We start from the raw sequence: 16987 nt of genomic DNA, 5'->3' as shown, positions 1-16987 counted from the left end.
TGGATGAAAACTCTTGAATTAGAGAGCGGACAACATTGTGACATGGTGAGGTTTAAAACGCACTAAGATACCCCGTGACCTTGTTTTTGACCCGGCATGACCCATATTCAAACTTGACCTAGACATCATCTAGATACAACTTCTGACCACGTTTGGTGAAGATTGGATGAAAACTACTTGAATTAGAGGAGCGAACAACATTGTGATGTTTAAAACGCACTAAGTGACCCCATGATCTTGTTTTTGACCCAGCATGACCCATATTCAAACTTGTCCTAGAGATCATTTAGATAAAACTTTTGACCAATTTTGGTGAAGATTGGATAAAAACTACTTGAATTAGAGAGCGGACAACATGGTGAGGTTAAAAACACACTAAGTTATCTGATTTAAACTACTTGAAATAGAGACACCATGCTCAATGTGTAAAACGAACTAAGTGACCCTGTGACCTTGTTTTTGACCCGGCATGGCCCATGTTCGAACTTGGCCTTAAGATCATCTAGATACAACTTCTGACCTAGTTTGGTGAAGATCCGATGAAAACTACTTGAATTAGAGAGGGGACAACATGCTGAATGTTTAAAACGCACTAAGTGACCCCGTGACCTAGTTTTTGACCCGGCAAGGCCCATGTATGTACTTGGCCTAGACATCATATAGATACAACTTCTGACCAAGTTTGGTGAAGATCGGGTGAAAACTACTTGAATTAGAGAGCGGACACTTCATACGGACCGACAGACAGACCGACAGACAAGTTCACTCCTATATACCCCCCTAAACTTCTTTTGTGGGGGTATAATAAATTTAACAAACTATTTTTTTAATATATAACTAAAGATCATTTAAATGTGTTTCTTCATACACAATTCACATGTTAAACATATATACATATGCAATCAAACATGCCTTATTCTCCTCAAATCAATTAAGATACAATCATGTCATCATGCAAGCCTATAACTTAACATCAAAGCAACCACAATATAAACCTAAGGACCATGCAAATCGCTTACCCTACATATCTTTTGCTTTATTTACAGTTCTTTCCCATATTTTCACTTTATTTAGCATCACAAACACCATATTATTATTACTAAGTCTGTATCCATATATTTGGAGTTGTTTCAGTATTAACAAAAAGAATTCAGTTTTATAACTGAATGATTCCTTAATTTCAGTAAATGGTATTTTAGACTTCACAGAAAAAAATGCCAATATATGTTGTAAAAGCTTTTTTAGAAATAAAATCCAGTAATATTCTAAGTAGATTCATACCAATCTTGTAGGAACCATTCATTAAATTGTCATAGTAATTCTATATTATTCATACTATACAACAGTTCAAATTTTAAAGCAGCAAGATAATGAAATTGGGCTTGAGAGATTGAATCTCAGAATTCTCTTCAATTCCATTTACACAAATACCTGGACTAGAAATAATGGTTTAGTTTAAACCTATTCATTTTAACTCAATGGCATCCAAAGCTTAAGACTTATAGAAATGCTCTCCATTTCCTGGGCCTAGAATCTAGTGGTGATCAATCCTGTGACCTTCGGATAACTGTTTCAATAAAAAAATCAAATATGCAATAAAAAAATGTCAAAAATGCAGAAAAAGAAATCTCAGGAGACATTCTTCTCCATAAAAGAGTTGCATTCAAGAAAACAGGGCCGAAAGACAATTATCTTGAGAACGTGTTAGTGACAACAAAACACATTCTGGGTTCCAACAAGAAAATCAACAACAGCGAATGCTTGACAAGTAAATGCAAATGAAAGGCGTGCTTGAAACACTGGGAGTGATGACCATGTCTTTTAAGTGTGATCAGTAAAGTCTGTGCAGTCCACATACTGATCAAAGGGTGATCATGGACAACACATTCTGCTTTTATGGTATTTTCTGCTTCAAGTAAGTCTCTTCGCACCATAAAACCACTCTTACAATCCCATAGGGACTGCACAGGCTAACACTAGCCGGCACTTTAAACATGTCAATTTAAATAAGTCTGATTTTACCATCACACAACTCCTAATTCAGCGAGGTGTAACCAGTACTAAGGTACAATGCACATTATTGACTGTGTTTTTGTTTGGATAGCATAACAAGTGTTTCGAAAATTATTGTCCCATCATAATCAAGTATGGAAAACTGAAATGTTTTCAATACTAATTACTGCATTTCTGCTTCATAGTGGTACATCACGTTTTTATCCTGTCACATGCCTTTAAATCAGCCCGATAACCAGGTAACCTAATATCCCAAAAGATATTAGGCTAGATGACCATGTGACCTCGAATATCCATCAGTTGCTCTCAGCGCATGCGCAGGCCTGTACTATTTTCTATTAATAAAATATACTTGTTTTCAATTTAAAAAAAACAATAAAATACATGTAAAGCACTGTTTGTTTAAACATTATTATTTTAACAGCATAATTTCGTCTTTGTGTATTGAATTAATAATGATTGACTCGATTTCTGTGTTGTTTAACAAGATGGAAGCTAGCCTAAGCGTTTTGCATGACGTGACGTAAAAATGTTTTTGTTCGCGCGTGTTTTTTCCCATATTAAATATTTAAACACAAAATACTCGAAAACTAGATATTTTAGAAACATTTCAACGAATGTGACAGGATAAATAGAATAATAGGTTGGTGACGTGGATGGAGAATGGTTATCTGGCTCGTCGGAGGATCTTATCGGGTTCCCCTTCGGCTCACCCGATAACTTCCTCCGACTTGCCAGATAACCATTCTCCATCCACGTCACCAACCTATTATTCTCTATATAACAGACAGCAGTCTTAATGTTAAGCATAATAAGCATAATAAGCATTGAGTTTTTTATCCACGTCTTGAATAAAATTGCAATTTCAAATATCATAAAAACATCTTGTCAAGCATTCAACATATGTGACTTAAAGGTATAATACATGACATAACACAGAAATTTTACCCATCCTCTCTTTCATCTGTTATCCTTCAAAATTGAGAAGTATTGCTTTATTAATCAATAAATCATCATTTATCAAAAAGGGGAAGTAAGTACACAAAATAACAAACACTTATAATTAAACCAAAAACAGGAAATCTTACCTTCAAGGAATATTAAATAAACAATTCTTATTAATGGCTATGGTTGTGTTTCAGGATTTTCTCCATTGTAGTGCATGTGTTTTGGAATTAAACAAGAACGCATCTGCTCCAGCTGAAGTAAGCCTTGACAGTCATGAGTGATTGTTAAATGTGAGGCTTGTCAGTCATGACTGATTGTTAAATGTGAGCCTTGTCAGTCATGACTGATTGTTAAATGTGAGCCTTGTCAGTCATGACTGATTGTTAAATGTGAGCCTTGTCAGTCATGACTGATTGTTAAATGTGAGCCTTGTCAGTCATGACTGATTGTTAAATGAAATCAGCGATTCAGGTATCCTCTCTATTTAGGAAACATTATTGATGTAAGTAAAAATGCATTATATTGGGTTAACCAAGAATAAGGATGTACGTCAATGTCCAGGTCATAGTGAGATCAGGACTGGTGATGTGCTATAGTAAATGTAGCGTTTGAAGACATCATGCAGTCAATTATCAAAGGTTTGTGGGGAGCATTATTAATGATTTAACCATACATGACTTTCCTATAAACCTCATTCTGAGGGAAGGACAAACATTCGCCTCCAAGCATCTGTAAATACTGGGTACATAAACAAGAGCACCGCATAACGGGTGCCAACTCTCAGCTGCAGGTGCAGTTTTGAATAAATGGAAGCTTGTCAATAATTTCTTTTAGAGGTCACAGTGACCTTGACCTTTGACCTAGTGACCCCAAAATGGGTGTTGCACGTAGAACTCATCAAGGTGCATCTACATATGAAGTTTCAAAGTTGTAAGCGGAAGCACTTTGATTTTAGAGCCAATGTTAAGGTTTTAGCACAACGCCGAGGGCGGAGGTTGGACGAGGAGCTGGTTATGACAATACCTCGGGTTTTTTCCGAAAACAGCCAAGCTAAAAAGTATGGGCTATTTAATGGAACATCTAATATAACTTAAGAAAAGAAATGGATGATAATGAACTAATTTTAACATCACTAACTGAACACTCATCGTGAAATTGTAAACTAAAAACATACCAGAAATTTATATGAATAAATCAAATTCATTCATAAAATGTATGGCATACTGTAGAATTCAATAAGCATAATTAAGGTACATGTATAACTATGCTTCTGAAGCACATGGTGATACAACTTTTATATTTATACACAAATGCAATAAGTAAAGAAATCGATCTAAAAATGTATAGAACAATAAAGCAATCTATGCAAGTTACATGTAAATTTAAAAAGGCACTCATTTTTTATATAAATAAATTTGTAATTATATATCAGTGCTCATGAGACTATTTTCTGTTTTACAAAACTGGCTCAAATTTAACTTTTTTAATATTAAAGGAAAAATCTCCTTCTAACAATAAAATTGTGGTTGTTTATAAAACAATACTTATCACCAAAACAGGAACATTAGATTAATTAAGGAAGAAATGCTTAAGAAATAAACTAAACAAACGAATTCGTTGAATTGATATCCCCCGCCAATATGCTTTTGGACACAAAAGTGTTATATTTGACACTAAAAAAGCATTTTTTCAAGATACAAAGGGCCATAACATCGTTATGAACAGATGGTGTACAATGCCATTTGGCGTGCATCATCTTCTTTTTCAAGATGAAAAGGGCCATAACTCTGTTATTAACGGATGGTGTACAATGCCATTTTGGCGTGCATCATCTTGTTATCCATATAATTATATACTCATACCAAGTTTCAATGACATCCGCCAAAGCACTTCCAAGATATGGCTGCGGGCGGACAGACGGACGGAAAGACAGACAGGCGGACAGATGGACGGACAACGGCAAAACAATATCCCTCCGCCTATGGCGAGGAATAACTAAACTGATTTGTTTATATTACAAGAGCACCGCATAACGGATGCCAACGCTCGCTGCGGGTGCAGTTTTGAATAAATGAAAGCTTGTCAAATTATTTATTTTTTTAAGAGGTCATTGTGACCTTGACCTTTGACCTAGTGACCCAAAATGGGTGTGGCATGAAGAACTCATTAAGGTATATACATATGAAGTTTCAAAGTTGTAGGTGGAAGCATTTTGATTTTAGAGCGAATGTTAAGGTTTTAGCAAGGCGGACAGCAGATGCCGGACGGCGGACGACGAACTGGCTATGACAATACTTTCCGAAAACAGCCAAGCTTAAAATGAGCACTGATACAGGCCTGAACCTAAAAGAGAGGGTCATGATGGCCCTTAAGTGCTCACCTGAGTTAACAGACACCAATAGTTTTAAGACATGACTTGATGTTATCGTTTTTGACCCCAATTGACCCAGATTTAAACTGCTTTCATATGAGCCGCTTAATGCATGTGCATACAGTGTCATCCCAGATTAGCCTGTGCAGTCCGCACAGGCTAATCAGGGACGACACTTTCCGCTTTTATGGTATTTTTAGTTTCAAGGAAGTCCCTCCTTTACGAAAATCACGTTAAGGTAGAAAGTGTCATCCCTGATTAGCCTGTGCGGAATGTACAGGCTAATCTGGGATGACACTTGACACACATGCATTAAGCCCAGGTTTCTCAGAACAAGGCCCATATTGTCAAGATAAACATTCTCAACAAGTTTCATCAAGACTGATTTATAAATGTGGTTTCTTTTAGTGGCAACAAGGTATTGACTTAGCTTTGATCTGATGATCTAGATTTTACCGTTAGATGAATGTGATCCAGATTTAAAGTCTGCCTAGATATTGTCAAGATAAGCATTCTGACCTAGTTTAATCAAGGTTAAGACATAAATTTTGCCTGTAGATTGATACAAGTTTTTTTTTAGATTTGACATTGTGGCCTTGTTGTTGGATGCACATGATAAATATTCCAACTTGAACTGGATATTGTCCAGATAAACATCCTAACCAAGTTTCAACATGAATGTATCATTATTATGACCTCTAGAGTGGTAAAAAGATTGTTCTAAGATCTGACCTGGTAACCTGATTTTTTTACACATGTCCTAGATTCAAACTCGACCAAGATATTGCCCTCATAAACATGTTAAACAAGTTGTGTACAGATTGGATGAAAAATATGGCCTCTTAAGTGGTAACAATTAAGCTTAAACCTGAAGACGCATACCAGACACTAAAGACAAACTCACACGGCACAACGCCGGACATGGGACATAGGGTGATCACGTTAACTCACCTTGAGCACTCAATTAAGCTGATAATTTTGTGGTCACAAAAATAAAACAAAAAAAAATTGACAAGAAGCACACATTTCACCTGTTATTTCCAGGAACTGATTTCTTATGAGGAATCCTTTGGAAAACAGGCAAAAATACAAATAACTAATTAAAGATAAATATGTACAATGAGCATATAATGACATAAAATTTAATTTGGGTCAAAATACCTCTTATTTAATCAGTTTCTTTTGGACATTTTAGCTTTCTTTTTTTTCCAAAACTTCATATTCGCCTTTGGTCTTATTGCTATATCATATACACATCATTTTAGATCAAAGAAACAGTCCGAAGGTTAAAGTACACGTAGGCGATGCATGTTAAATGTAATGTAAAATTTGCACTTAAAATGACTTTGGGTTTCTGGATAATTTGACAGAATAATGTTCCGAAAATAAAATGAATACATAAAACTATTAGAAATAGATGCAACAGCAGATCATGATAATTGTGTAAAAATATATTTAAATAATTTTAGGCTATAAGATTATTATATACAAAAAAACTCTGATGAACTTATTTATGATAATTACTAAAATTATCAATATAAATGAGATTTGAATTTTAAGCAAGCAATCACCACATAATTATGTTGTTATCATTGTTATCAATTTACATGCAAATGACATTTATTGTTATTCCCAAGCCATAATGGTGATTGACTTAAACAGCATTTCAGAAGGTATATATTTTTTAAACGCGGTTGCAGTCATCGGAGCATTAGTATGTTCCACATGTGCCCACTATTATCTCTACTTACTTTTGAATTCTAGATAGCGGGGCGAAAACACCATGTTTGGGTTGACAGGTAAAATATTTCACACCATTCACCGAGCCGTCGTTTTTCCCAGCTGCCCGATCTAACTCTATACCAAACCAGCTGCCTATAAAGACACATTCTACAAAAGTCAATAACTATGGTAGATGTTAGCCTCTATTCTTGCTGTAAGTTTTTGGGGGGTTTGGAGTTATTCAACTTTGGGGTATACATAAGTAGAAAAATGTTAAATCCTAACATTTGGGCTAAATATTTGCCTTTTTAAATCTAAAACACCTCACACCAGGGGAGAAGTATCACATTAAGTTTTGGGCAATAAATTCCACACTTGCTTGATAGGTTCACCAAAATTCTAAATTTCCAACAGTTGGAAAGTTATCCAGTATATATAAAAATATACAAATTACAATGTTATAAACATCTATCCCATTTGGGTTTTCAGATATTCAAAATCAAATGCAATTTAGGAGAAACGGACAGTCAAACAGACAGACACCTCTGATATTGTATTGAGGAAAAGCTAAAATATCAAGAAAGGAAAATCTCACAAACTTTTACTTTTATGTACTACGATTTGTAATTTCTCGATTTTCAATTGCAAAGTCTTTTTGTGAACACGGGGCCTGGTTTTCAACTTTTAACATATTACTTTAAATTAATGTGAAGCCCAAGGTCTGCACATAAGCTAAGCCTAAATAACATAAGCACAAAATGTTCAGTGTATTTTTTTTCCATTTTAAGTATAAGTCACCTTGACTTTAACTGGCCCAAATCACACTCTGATGCAAAGTCTGCATTTACGCAACAAACAGACACAATTTAAGAGCAATACCTCCATCCAAACTCAAGATATTTACCCAAAACAGTTTTTGCATTTTAATGATTTGCAAACTTAACCTGACTGGCCCATTTAATGTTATGCAAAGCAAGGTCTGCATGTTGCATTATCAGGATTTGCTAACTTGAACTTGACCATGCAGACTGGCTCACAATGCTATCCAAACTTGACCATGCAGACTGGCCCACAATGCTATCCATGCAGACTGGCCCACAATGCTATCCAAAGCTAGTTCTGCTTATAATCAACCTTAACACAAAATTTCAGTAAAATACCTCAAGCCAAACTTAAGGGTAAGCCGTTTATTATTCAAAGTAACAATTTTCTTTACCTTATCCTGACACATCCCTTATCATGACACATCACAAACACAATCACAGGCTAAGTCTCCATACAATCTCCACTTACTGCAACTTCTCTTTATCAAAAGTTTCATAAAGATTGGTCAAAGCGAACTTGTGTTATTGACCAAAACCATCTATTTGGGTCTCCAGTAAGATTGCTACATCATTAAGATCAATCAACGAAAGCTATGGCGTTATGGACCAGAAAAAACCTGTTTGACACCACCCAGACAGCAAACTCCAATCTAATAACCACAATTTTCAACCTTGTTGAAAACCTGGTTAATAAATAAGGGTATCATATTGAATGGTAGACGCAATAGTATTTCTTATCTAAGGGAAACAACCAAAAATGGTGTGTATGCAGATACAGGTGTTTCTACAGGAATTATCTACCAGTTATAAACAAAAACATTACCCATTCAAAAGTCCAAACATTGCTACAAACATTATACAGGCCATATTTAAACAAAAAGAAGAAAAGTTATTTTTCCTAGTCAAACCTTTACCAAAATTACCGTTTATACTTTCTCCTTGATTTCCGAGCTTTACGCTGATCAAGCTTTATCCAGATACAAAACCCTTCACAAAAATATTTGATACATTTTTTTTATAAATTGTGTAGTGCTCCTAGCATTATTAGTTCTTGTAGAACATAACCAAACACACACAGATTTGTATAATTACATGAAAATAATCATTTCTTAAAAGTATAATAACTTAACATCTTTTTCTCAAACTAATGAAGAAATCTTTTTTTGTGTTAAGCATGAATCTCCAAAACATCATGGAAACATTTTATGTTTATCAAAGATTCCTAGAAAACACAATAAGCATCGGAAAATAAAGAAACAATTTAAGAGGTAACGCAAAACAATGGGAGGTTACAACAATGCAAGTCTTGAATATAATTAAAACAAATTGACATTTAAAATTCACTGATTAAAGTCATTATTTCAGGATTAACATAACATTATGTCACAAAATCAATATTATTTAAAACAGTATCGATTTTTTTGTCATGTTATCTTTTTAATGCTAGGGAAAGTATGAATATGTATTCTAGTTAATTGACATAGTATTCCAATGTACAGGGTCTTTAAGAGGCCATATGGCTCATATTTCCCTCCATTTAATTTAAGACTACATCATCACACAAAATTTGTTATTCCAGATTGGCAATCACATAAAAATTGGAAAATTCACATCTCTTAGTATGCACATCCGTGATCAAACCCCTACCTACCTGGTGCAAACTTGGTCTCCCCCACAAAGCGCACCGTTCCCTTTCTCTGTCCCGCCACAATGACTCGGTCCCCGGCCTCTATCTCTGCTAGCGATGATATGGAATTGCCTCGTGACTTGTTCAAACCTGCAAATGAACGGGTTATGAGGTTTTGCTGACAAGATCTGAATGCTTTGAAGAATATTTTACGATACTTCTATTCATTACTTTTGATTGAGAAAATATGTGTTAATAGTTCAATTAGGAAAGATTTGACAAACTATGGGGAACATTAAATTTTTTTCTATGTAATATTTTGGGATGAATGCACTTACTCGAATTTCCCATTTTTTTGTTCAAACAAGATAAAATTAGTATGTTGTTGTTTTGTGTTCTTACTTTCTGTTTTTACTGACTTTAAAAGTTTTTTCAAAGACAAAAGAGACATTCAACACCAGTGAGTAGTACCTCAAATACTAGTAAGTTAATTGCTTCCAGTACTTGTAGCAAGAATTTGTCTTTTAACATATAATCAAAGCATTTGTTACAGCATAAACCTGAGAACTAGTGACAGAAAGGTAATCACAAATCTGTCAGTTGAATTAAATTACTGCAAATGATAATAAATTAAGGTTAAATAATAATTATTTGACAAAAGAATACTTATACACCTAAACAAACAAATACTTATAAATTCTTTTAGATACATTAGATACTGTTTGAATTTGTTTTTAACTTAATATCAATTTATACAACTGTGTTAGCTTATATGCAGGTTACGTTCCAGTATGACATGAGTCGCGTTCTGAGAACACTGGGCATAATGCATGTGCGTAAAGTGTCATCCCAGATTAGCCTGTGCAGTCTGCACAGGCGCTAATCAGGGACGACACTTTCCACTTTTATAGTATTTTTCTTTAAAGGAAAATCCAGTTAAGGCGGAAAGTGTTGTCCCTGATTAGCCTGTGCGGACTGCACAGGCTACATTTTGTTGTAATTTGGGATGACACTTAACGCACATGCATTAAGCCCATTTTTCTCAGAACAAGGCTCACATAAAGCAGAAAAGCTGTTATTGTTTGGTTTTTCATGCAACCATGCCAGGTGTACCACTATAAGAAAAACATGATTCCAGACAAAATTAATATTTATACTTAAATATTAATACTGCAATCTAACAAATCTCTCTATTATTCTTTACATTACATAATATATAATTTAAATGCATTAATAACAAATATTGTTCACAATATACATTATTTTAATGCAAATGACATAAGCACAAGATTTGTTAGGCTGTGTTATAGTTATGCAGTGTTCACTTGTCCAGGCATTCAGAGTATGCATATGTGTTAATGTAATGCAAATGAAATATTTATTTTGAGTCTAAGATAGGCACACCCCCGGAGAGGTGACACCTCAAAGATTTTTCACTGGGCGGATATTAGCCCCCTCACTGTTTTTTATTGGGTGGAGAACTGCCCTCCTGCTGAAAAATAGGGGGCGGAAAAGTGCCCTCTTGTCAGAATTGATGATCCGGATAAGTGCCCCCTAAATAAAAAAAATTTGCAGCAAGTAAAGTCGATATGTAGAGAGAATATTATAATGAAAAAAACGCCAGTAATTTTCTTGCTAATATGGCTGGAAAGTGAGCGAAATTTAAAAAATAAATACAAGTAAAGGGTATAAAAGGGCAAAAAATACCTGCCTCGGCATGGACGTCACCATCTTGATAATCATGTGATTATCCCCTCTGTGACCAAAGAAAAAAATCCCTTTTTGCAAATATAAAAAGTTTTTGCAGCTGAATTATTTAATATTTTCCTCGTAGTTTAAACTAACAATTAGCAAGCAATATAATAATTACAAGAAATTGATTGCTCACCATTTGCATTAAACTTCTTATTAGAAACAATTGTTGTTTGAGTAACTGTTTACGGTAAAAAGGTGTGATGATGATGCCCGTCTTTTCATGGTTCTTGACGCTGACACAGGGGGGCACTTATCAGACCCTTAAATTATTGTGAGGGGCAGATATCCGCCAACTTAATTCTGACAGGGGGGCACTCAGCCGCCCCTCCAGATTTGATTGGAGGGCACCTCTCCTCCCCTATAAAATTACGAGGCACCTCTTCGGGGGCACCTCTCAGGCGGGGGCACCTCTCCGTATACCATTCATTTTGTAGCACTAGAACTTATATGACCAGGCACCATTATGTTATCACATAATATATTGTATCCTTATTGATAATCAATAACAACATAAATTATTATTATTAATGAAAGGGTATTTGTGCTCTGTTCAATTAACAAGAGCACCGCATAACGGGTGCCACGCTCGGCTGCAAAAGCTTGTCAGATTTTTTTGATTTTTTTTTAAGAGGTCACAGTGACCTTGACCTTTGACCTGGTGACCCAAAAATGGGTGTGGCATGTAGAACTCATCAAGGTGCATCTACATATGAAGTTTCAAAGTTGTAGGTGGAAGCACTTTGATTTTAGAGCCAATGTTAAAAACCTTAACAAACCTTGGCACGGACAGTGGACACGACGAGCTGGCTATGACAATACCTCGGATTTTCTCCGAAAACAGCCGAGCTAAAAATGGGAAAGTATGTGTTCTTTTCTACAAATTGCAATATTTTTAGTGAGAGCTTTTTGTTGCAGTTTCTTCTTTTCATCAACTTCTAAGAATGATTTTTTCATCAACTTCAAAGAATGACAATGTCATGTTTCCAATCATATCTGTTTAAAACAAGAGCACCGCATAACGGGTGCCAGGCTCGGCTGCGAAAGCTTGTCAGAATTTTATTTATTTTTTAGAGGTCACAGTGACCTTGACCTTTGACCTAGTGACCCAAAAATGGACGTGGCGTGTAGAACTCATCAAGGTGCATCTACATATGAAGTTTCAAAGTTGTAGGTGGAAGCACTTTGATTTTAGAGCCTATGTTAAAGTTTTATATTAGAGGTCACAGTGACCTTGACTTTTGACCTAGTGACCCAAAAATAGGTGTGGCGTGTAGAATTCATCAAGGTGCATCTACATATGAAGTTTCAAAGTTGTAGGTGGAAGCACTTTGACTTTAGAGCCTATGTTAAAAATTTATATTAGAGGCCACAGTGACCTTGATCTTTGACCTTGTGACCCAAAAATGGGTGTGGCGTGTAGAACTCATCAAGGTGCATCTACATATGAAGTTTCAAAGTTGTAGGTGGAAGCACTTTGATTTTAGAGCCAATGTTAAGGTTTTAGCACGACGCCTACGGCTATGACAATACCTCGGGTTTTCTCCGAAAACAGCCCAGCTAATTATAGTTTTAAACAGCTATACAAATTGAAAAAGGATTTAAAACCTACACTTAAATAGACAACTACTAATATACCTATAAGACAACAACAATACATTACATATTTACGTTGGTAATTGACAGCAATGTAAGGGGAAGGCAAACAAGAGCACTGCATAACGGGGGCCAACGCTCGGCTGCGAAAGCTTGTCAGAATATTTTTTTTTTAGAGGTCACAGTGACCTTGACCTTTGACCTAGTGACCCAAAATTGGGTGTGGCGTGTTGAATTCATCAAGGTGCATCTACTTATGTAGTTTCAAAGTTGTAGGTGGAAGCACTTTGATTTTAGAGCCAATCTTAAGGTTTGTGCACGACGCCTACGGCAGACGGCTGACGACGAGCTGGCTATGACAATACCTTGGGTTTTCCCTGAAAACAGCCAAGCTAAAAATGGGTGTGGCGTGTAGAAATGAGGAAGGTGAATGTTCATATGAAGTTTAAAAGTTATAGGTGGAAGCACTTTAATTGTAGAGGCTATGTTAAAGTTTTATATTAGAGGTCACAGCGGCCTTGACCTTTGACCTAGTGACCCAAATATGGGTGTGGCGTGTAGAACTCATCAAGGTGCATGTACATATGAAGTTTCAAAGTTGTAGGTGGAAGCACTTTGATTTTAGAGAGAATGTAAAGGTTTATGTTAAAGTTTTATATTAGAGGTCACAGTGACCTTGACCTTTGACCTAGTGACCCAAAAATGGATGTGGCGTGTAGAACTCATCAAGGTGCATCTACATATATAGTTTCAAAGTTGTAGGTGGAAGCACTTTGATTTTAGAGCCAATGTTAAAGTTTTATATTCAGGGGTGTAATTTAATAGCCAACTCAGGGGAGGAAAATGCCCTACACCCCTTAGCAGACTCACCTAAACTCTTCATTTCTATGTAGATCCAGCAAGTTTACAACTATTTGTTAAATTAGTTTGATATTGAATGGGAAAAAATCAGCTGAAAGGAGGAAAAATCACCCCCCTGATATTAGAGGTCACAGTGACCTTGACCTAGTGACCCAAAAATGGGTGTGGCGTGTAGAACACATCACGGTGCATCTGCATATGAAGTTTCAAAGTTGTAGGTGGAAGCACTTAGATTTTAGAGCCAATGTTAAGGTTTTAGCACGACGCCTACAGCGGACGGCAGACGTCGGACGGCAGACGACAAGCTGGCTATGACAATACCTCGGGTTTTCTCCGAAAACAGCCGAGCTAAAAATTATCATCTGTGTAAAAAGTGCAGAAAATACCAACATGCATTGTTAAACAAGATGAATTGTTTAATTTTTTAAAGGAGAGAGATATTAGTAAAGCATTATATTTTAATATAAATGATGATATAAAAATGCCCAGGCCATCCATATTCTGAATATTCAAGGAACTTATCAAGGTAAACATCTGAGGAGAGGCCAATGGCATGCTACCTTGGGATTTCCTGAATGATGCACAAGTAGCCCCTTTCTCTTGCTTTCCTGTGTTAATGCGAAATAAGACAACTTATGGGACCATATACATGGGATTCAGGCTGTTAAACTCAGCAGGGATGCTGCTTACATGTATGGTTGTTACATAGGATATCCAAGTTCATGTTCAGCATGCGAAATATATTAACTTTAAACCATTATGTATGTACTTCATGTGTTATATTATCTATTTCACAAGCTTCATTAATTAATCAATTTAAAAGCCAAAATCCAGCATAAGATTTATACATCTTTAAATATAAATTAATAGAATTCATTTTCGCGGAAACTAATGTTGTTTACTGGTTTCTGTAGATACAATTACGGAATACTTTTGTCTGTTTCTTTATGTAATGTACAGATTGCCTCAGACAAGATTGTTATAACACTAGAAGTATGCAATTTCCGTACCACATAATATAACATCATTCCTACTTTTGAAAAATACCTGTGCTTGCGTTCAGATCACCAAACATAAGAAAAAGCAGCCAAAATCAAGCTATTGAAACACTAATTTACTATTACATTTAGCATTTCTTTAATATTGCATATAAATAAGTCCTTTCCACTCAAATATATTTGATATAATTGGATGAAATGCACAGTAATCGATGTAATTACGAGTGTTTCAATTTAAATATACAGTATTCTGACAAAATAATGTACTGCACTTTAATCAATTAAAACAGACTATTTTATATTTTCTGTCATGGCATATTACATGTATTGCCCATGTAGCAAAGACAAATAATCGCTAGATCAACACCATAAATGTTTCTACATGTACATTGCTCTCTGACACTTAAACTTTAAGTACATGTAGCTTTACACTGAAATACAAAAAACAACAACAAAGATAGCTCACAGAACCAGGTTTTGTACATTGAAGCAATCCCAAGCTATGTCTACAGGTAAGCTACTGACCCAAATTACTTCAAACAGTAAAAATAGCAATTGGGATGAAAAAGTGCATCTGTCTTAGAAACAGTGACCTTCACCCTGGCCCAACTGGACTTAAATGGAATCACAAGATAGGTATGCATGTAAGTTACCAATACATTAAATTTCAGTAAAATAACTCCATCCATTTTTAAGTTATTACACAGAAAATGTTTTCTTTTACATTATCAACAGTAAAATTATCCTCAAGCCCATAAAAGAACTCCAATGTTAAGTCATCTTATAAGCAACCTACATACAACATTTCAATAATCGTAATGAAATACTTCCGGTCAAACTGAAGATATTCATTGGATACTATTTTTTCCATTTTAAGTAACAGCGACCTAAACCTTGACCCAAGGGGCCAAAAATGCAGTTAAATAGTTGTTCATGTTAATTACATGTACATCAAGTTTCAAGATAGTATCTCCATCCAAATTCAAGTTATTATCTGCAACTGTTTCTTAATTTTTTAACAATATAGGCTTTGACCTTGACCTAATCTGCCCCTAAGTACAATCCAAAGCGAGGTCTCCATACAAGGTTGCCTTGTCTAAAGTTTCATACACATAAGTCAATGCAAACTGAAGTTATTGACCAGAGACCCTCTATTTAGTGCCCCCTGTTCACCCTACCACCCAACCGCCTGTCCACCCTACCACCCAACTGCCTGTCCGCCCTACCACCCAACAGCCTGTCTGCCCTACCACCCAACCGCCTGTCCGCCCTACCACCCAACCGCCTGTCCGCCCTACCACCCAACCGCCTGTCCGCCCTTCCAGCCAACCGCCTGCCTGTCTGCCATACCTCAATCTATTTATCAGGATTTTCAACAAAGTTAAAAACCTGGTACCAAAAAGGAAAGAAAAAAACTCAAAGATCTCCCAAAAACCTTAAAACCCAAAACACACAAACAACATATTAAGGAATATTAAAAAAACACACAATTACTACAATTACCTGAGTCGACTTTCGATGTAACATGAGAAACATCTACAGTGCCTTGATTCACTGGTGCCGTTGTCTTCGCTGGACTCGATGCCTTCACCACTGTTCCAGGCTTAGCAACCTTGCCAATGGGCGCAAAGATGCCTGAACAATGAAAGAAACTAGTTTATTTGGATTTGTCTTACTTGTAATCTGACTTTCTGTCAGACAGTCTCATCAAAGGCATCAACGGCAGTGAGATAACCTACACACACTCTTTTTTTACAGTTACTTAGTGCAGATAGTTATGACAGTCACAGATAGCTTCCCTATTTGAACCACAGAATGGCTGAAGAAATAATTGTGTTACTAATAACATTCCAAGTTCTATTGAAGGACAAGGAATCAAATTATTATGTTTGTCTACTGTTTATATACCGGTACTATATTAAGTTTCAAGGTTTTCTACAAAATATATCAAATACAAGAAGTCTGCCAGTCAGATGTAAACAAATTTTGCTGCAGTACTTCTCCTTTGAATATAAGACATCATCTGTTTCAAGTAAACTATAACACAATTAACTCCTGCCCATGCAACAGTAGCTTGATTTAGTTTATTTTTTATTCACTATTAAATGTTTGGGTTAGCAATGGAAGTATGATATGATACCATGTTTGGAGGAGCAATGTAGGTGTATGTATATGTTACCATGTTTGGTGAGCAATGGAAGTATATGTTACCATGTTTGGGTTAGCAATTGAAGTATGATATGTTACCATGTTTGGGTGAGAAATGGAAGTATGA

The 16987-nt window shown here is 35.8% G+C and overlaps 1 protein-coding gene across 14 annotated transcripts in view; it reads right to left on the bottom strand.

The window, feature by feature from the left end:
• The window catches only part of LOC127861972 (CAP-Gly domain-containing linker protein 4-like), a 69214-nt gene that overhangs the window by 13365 nt on the left and 38862 nt on the right, over positions 1 to 16987 (bottom strand). For 9 of the 14 annotated variants that reach the window (XM_052400775.1, XM_052400772.1, XM_052400765.1 and 6 more), the window contains exons 7-12: positions 16216 to 16347; positions 14275 to 14322; positions 9530 to 9655; positions 7084 to 7207; positions 6364 to 6399; positions 2962 to 2985 (exon numbers count right to left, since the gene is read on the bottom strand). In XM_052400775.1, the coding sequence (XP_052256735.1) occupies positions 2962 to 2985; positions 6364 to 6399; positions 7084 to 7207; positions 9530 to 9655; positions 14275 to 14322; positions 16216 to 16347 (490 nt within the window). The remainder of the gene's footprint in view (positions 1 to 2961; positions 2986 to 6363; positions 6400 to 7083; positions 7208 to 9529; positions 9656 to 14274; positions 14323 to 16215; positions 16348 to 16987) is intronic. The other 5 variants (XM_052400768.1, XM_052400769.1, XM_052400776.1 and 2 more) reach the window with 5 other exon arrangements.

The sequence above is a fragment of the Dreissena polymorpha genome, chromosome 16, assembly GCF_020536995.1.
Source record: "Dreissena polymorpha isolate Duluth1 chromosome 16, UMN_Dpol_1.0, whole genome shotgun sequence".
Taxonomy (NCBI): domain Eukaryota; kingdom Metazoa; phylum Mollusca; class Bivalvia; order Myida; family Dreissenidae; genus Dreissena; species Dreissena polymorpha.
Note: the sequence above shows the minus strand (reverse complement) of the source record. Positions and strands in the feature narration are given on the sequence as shown.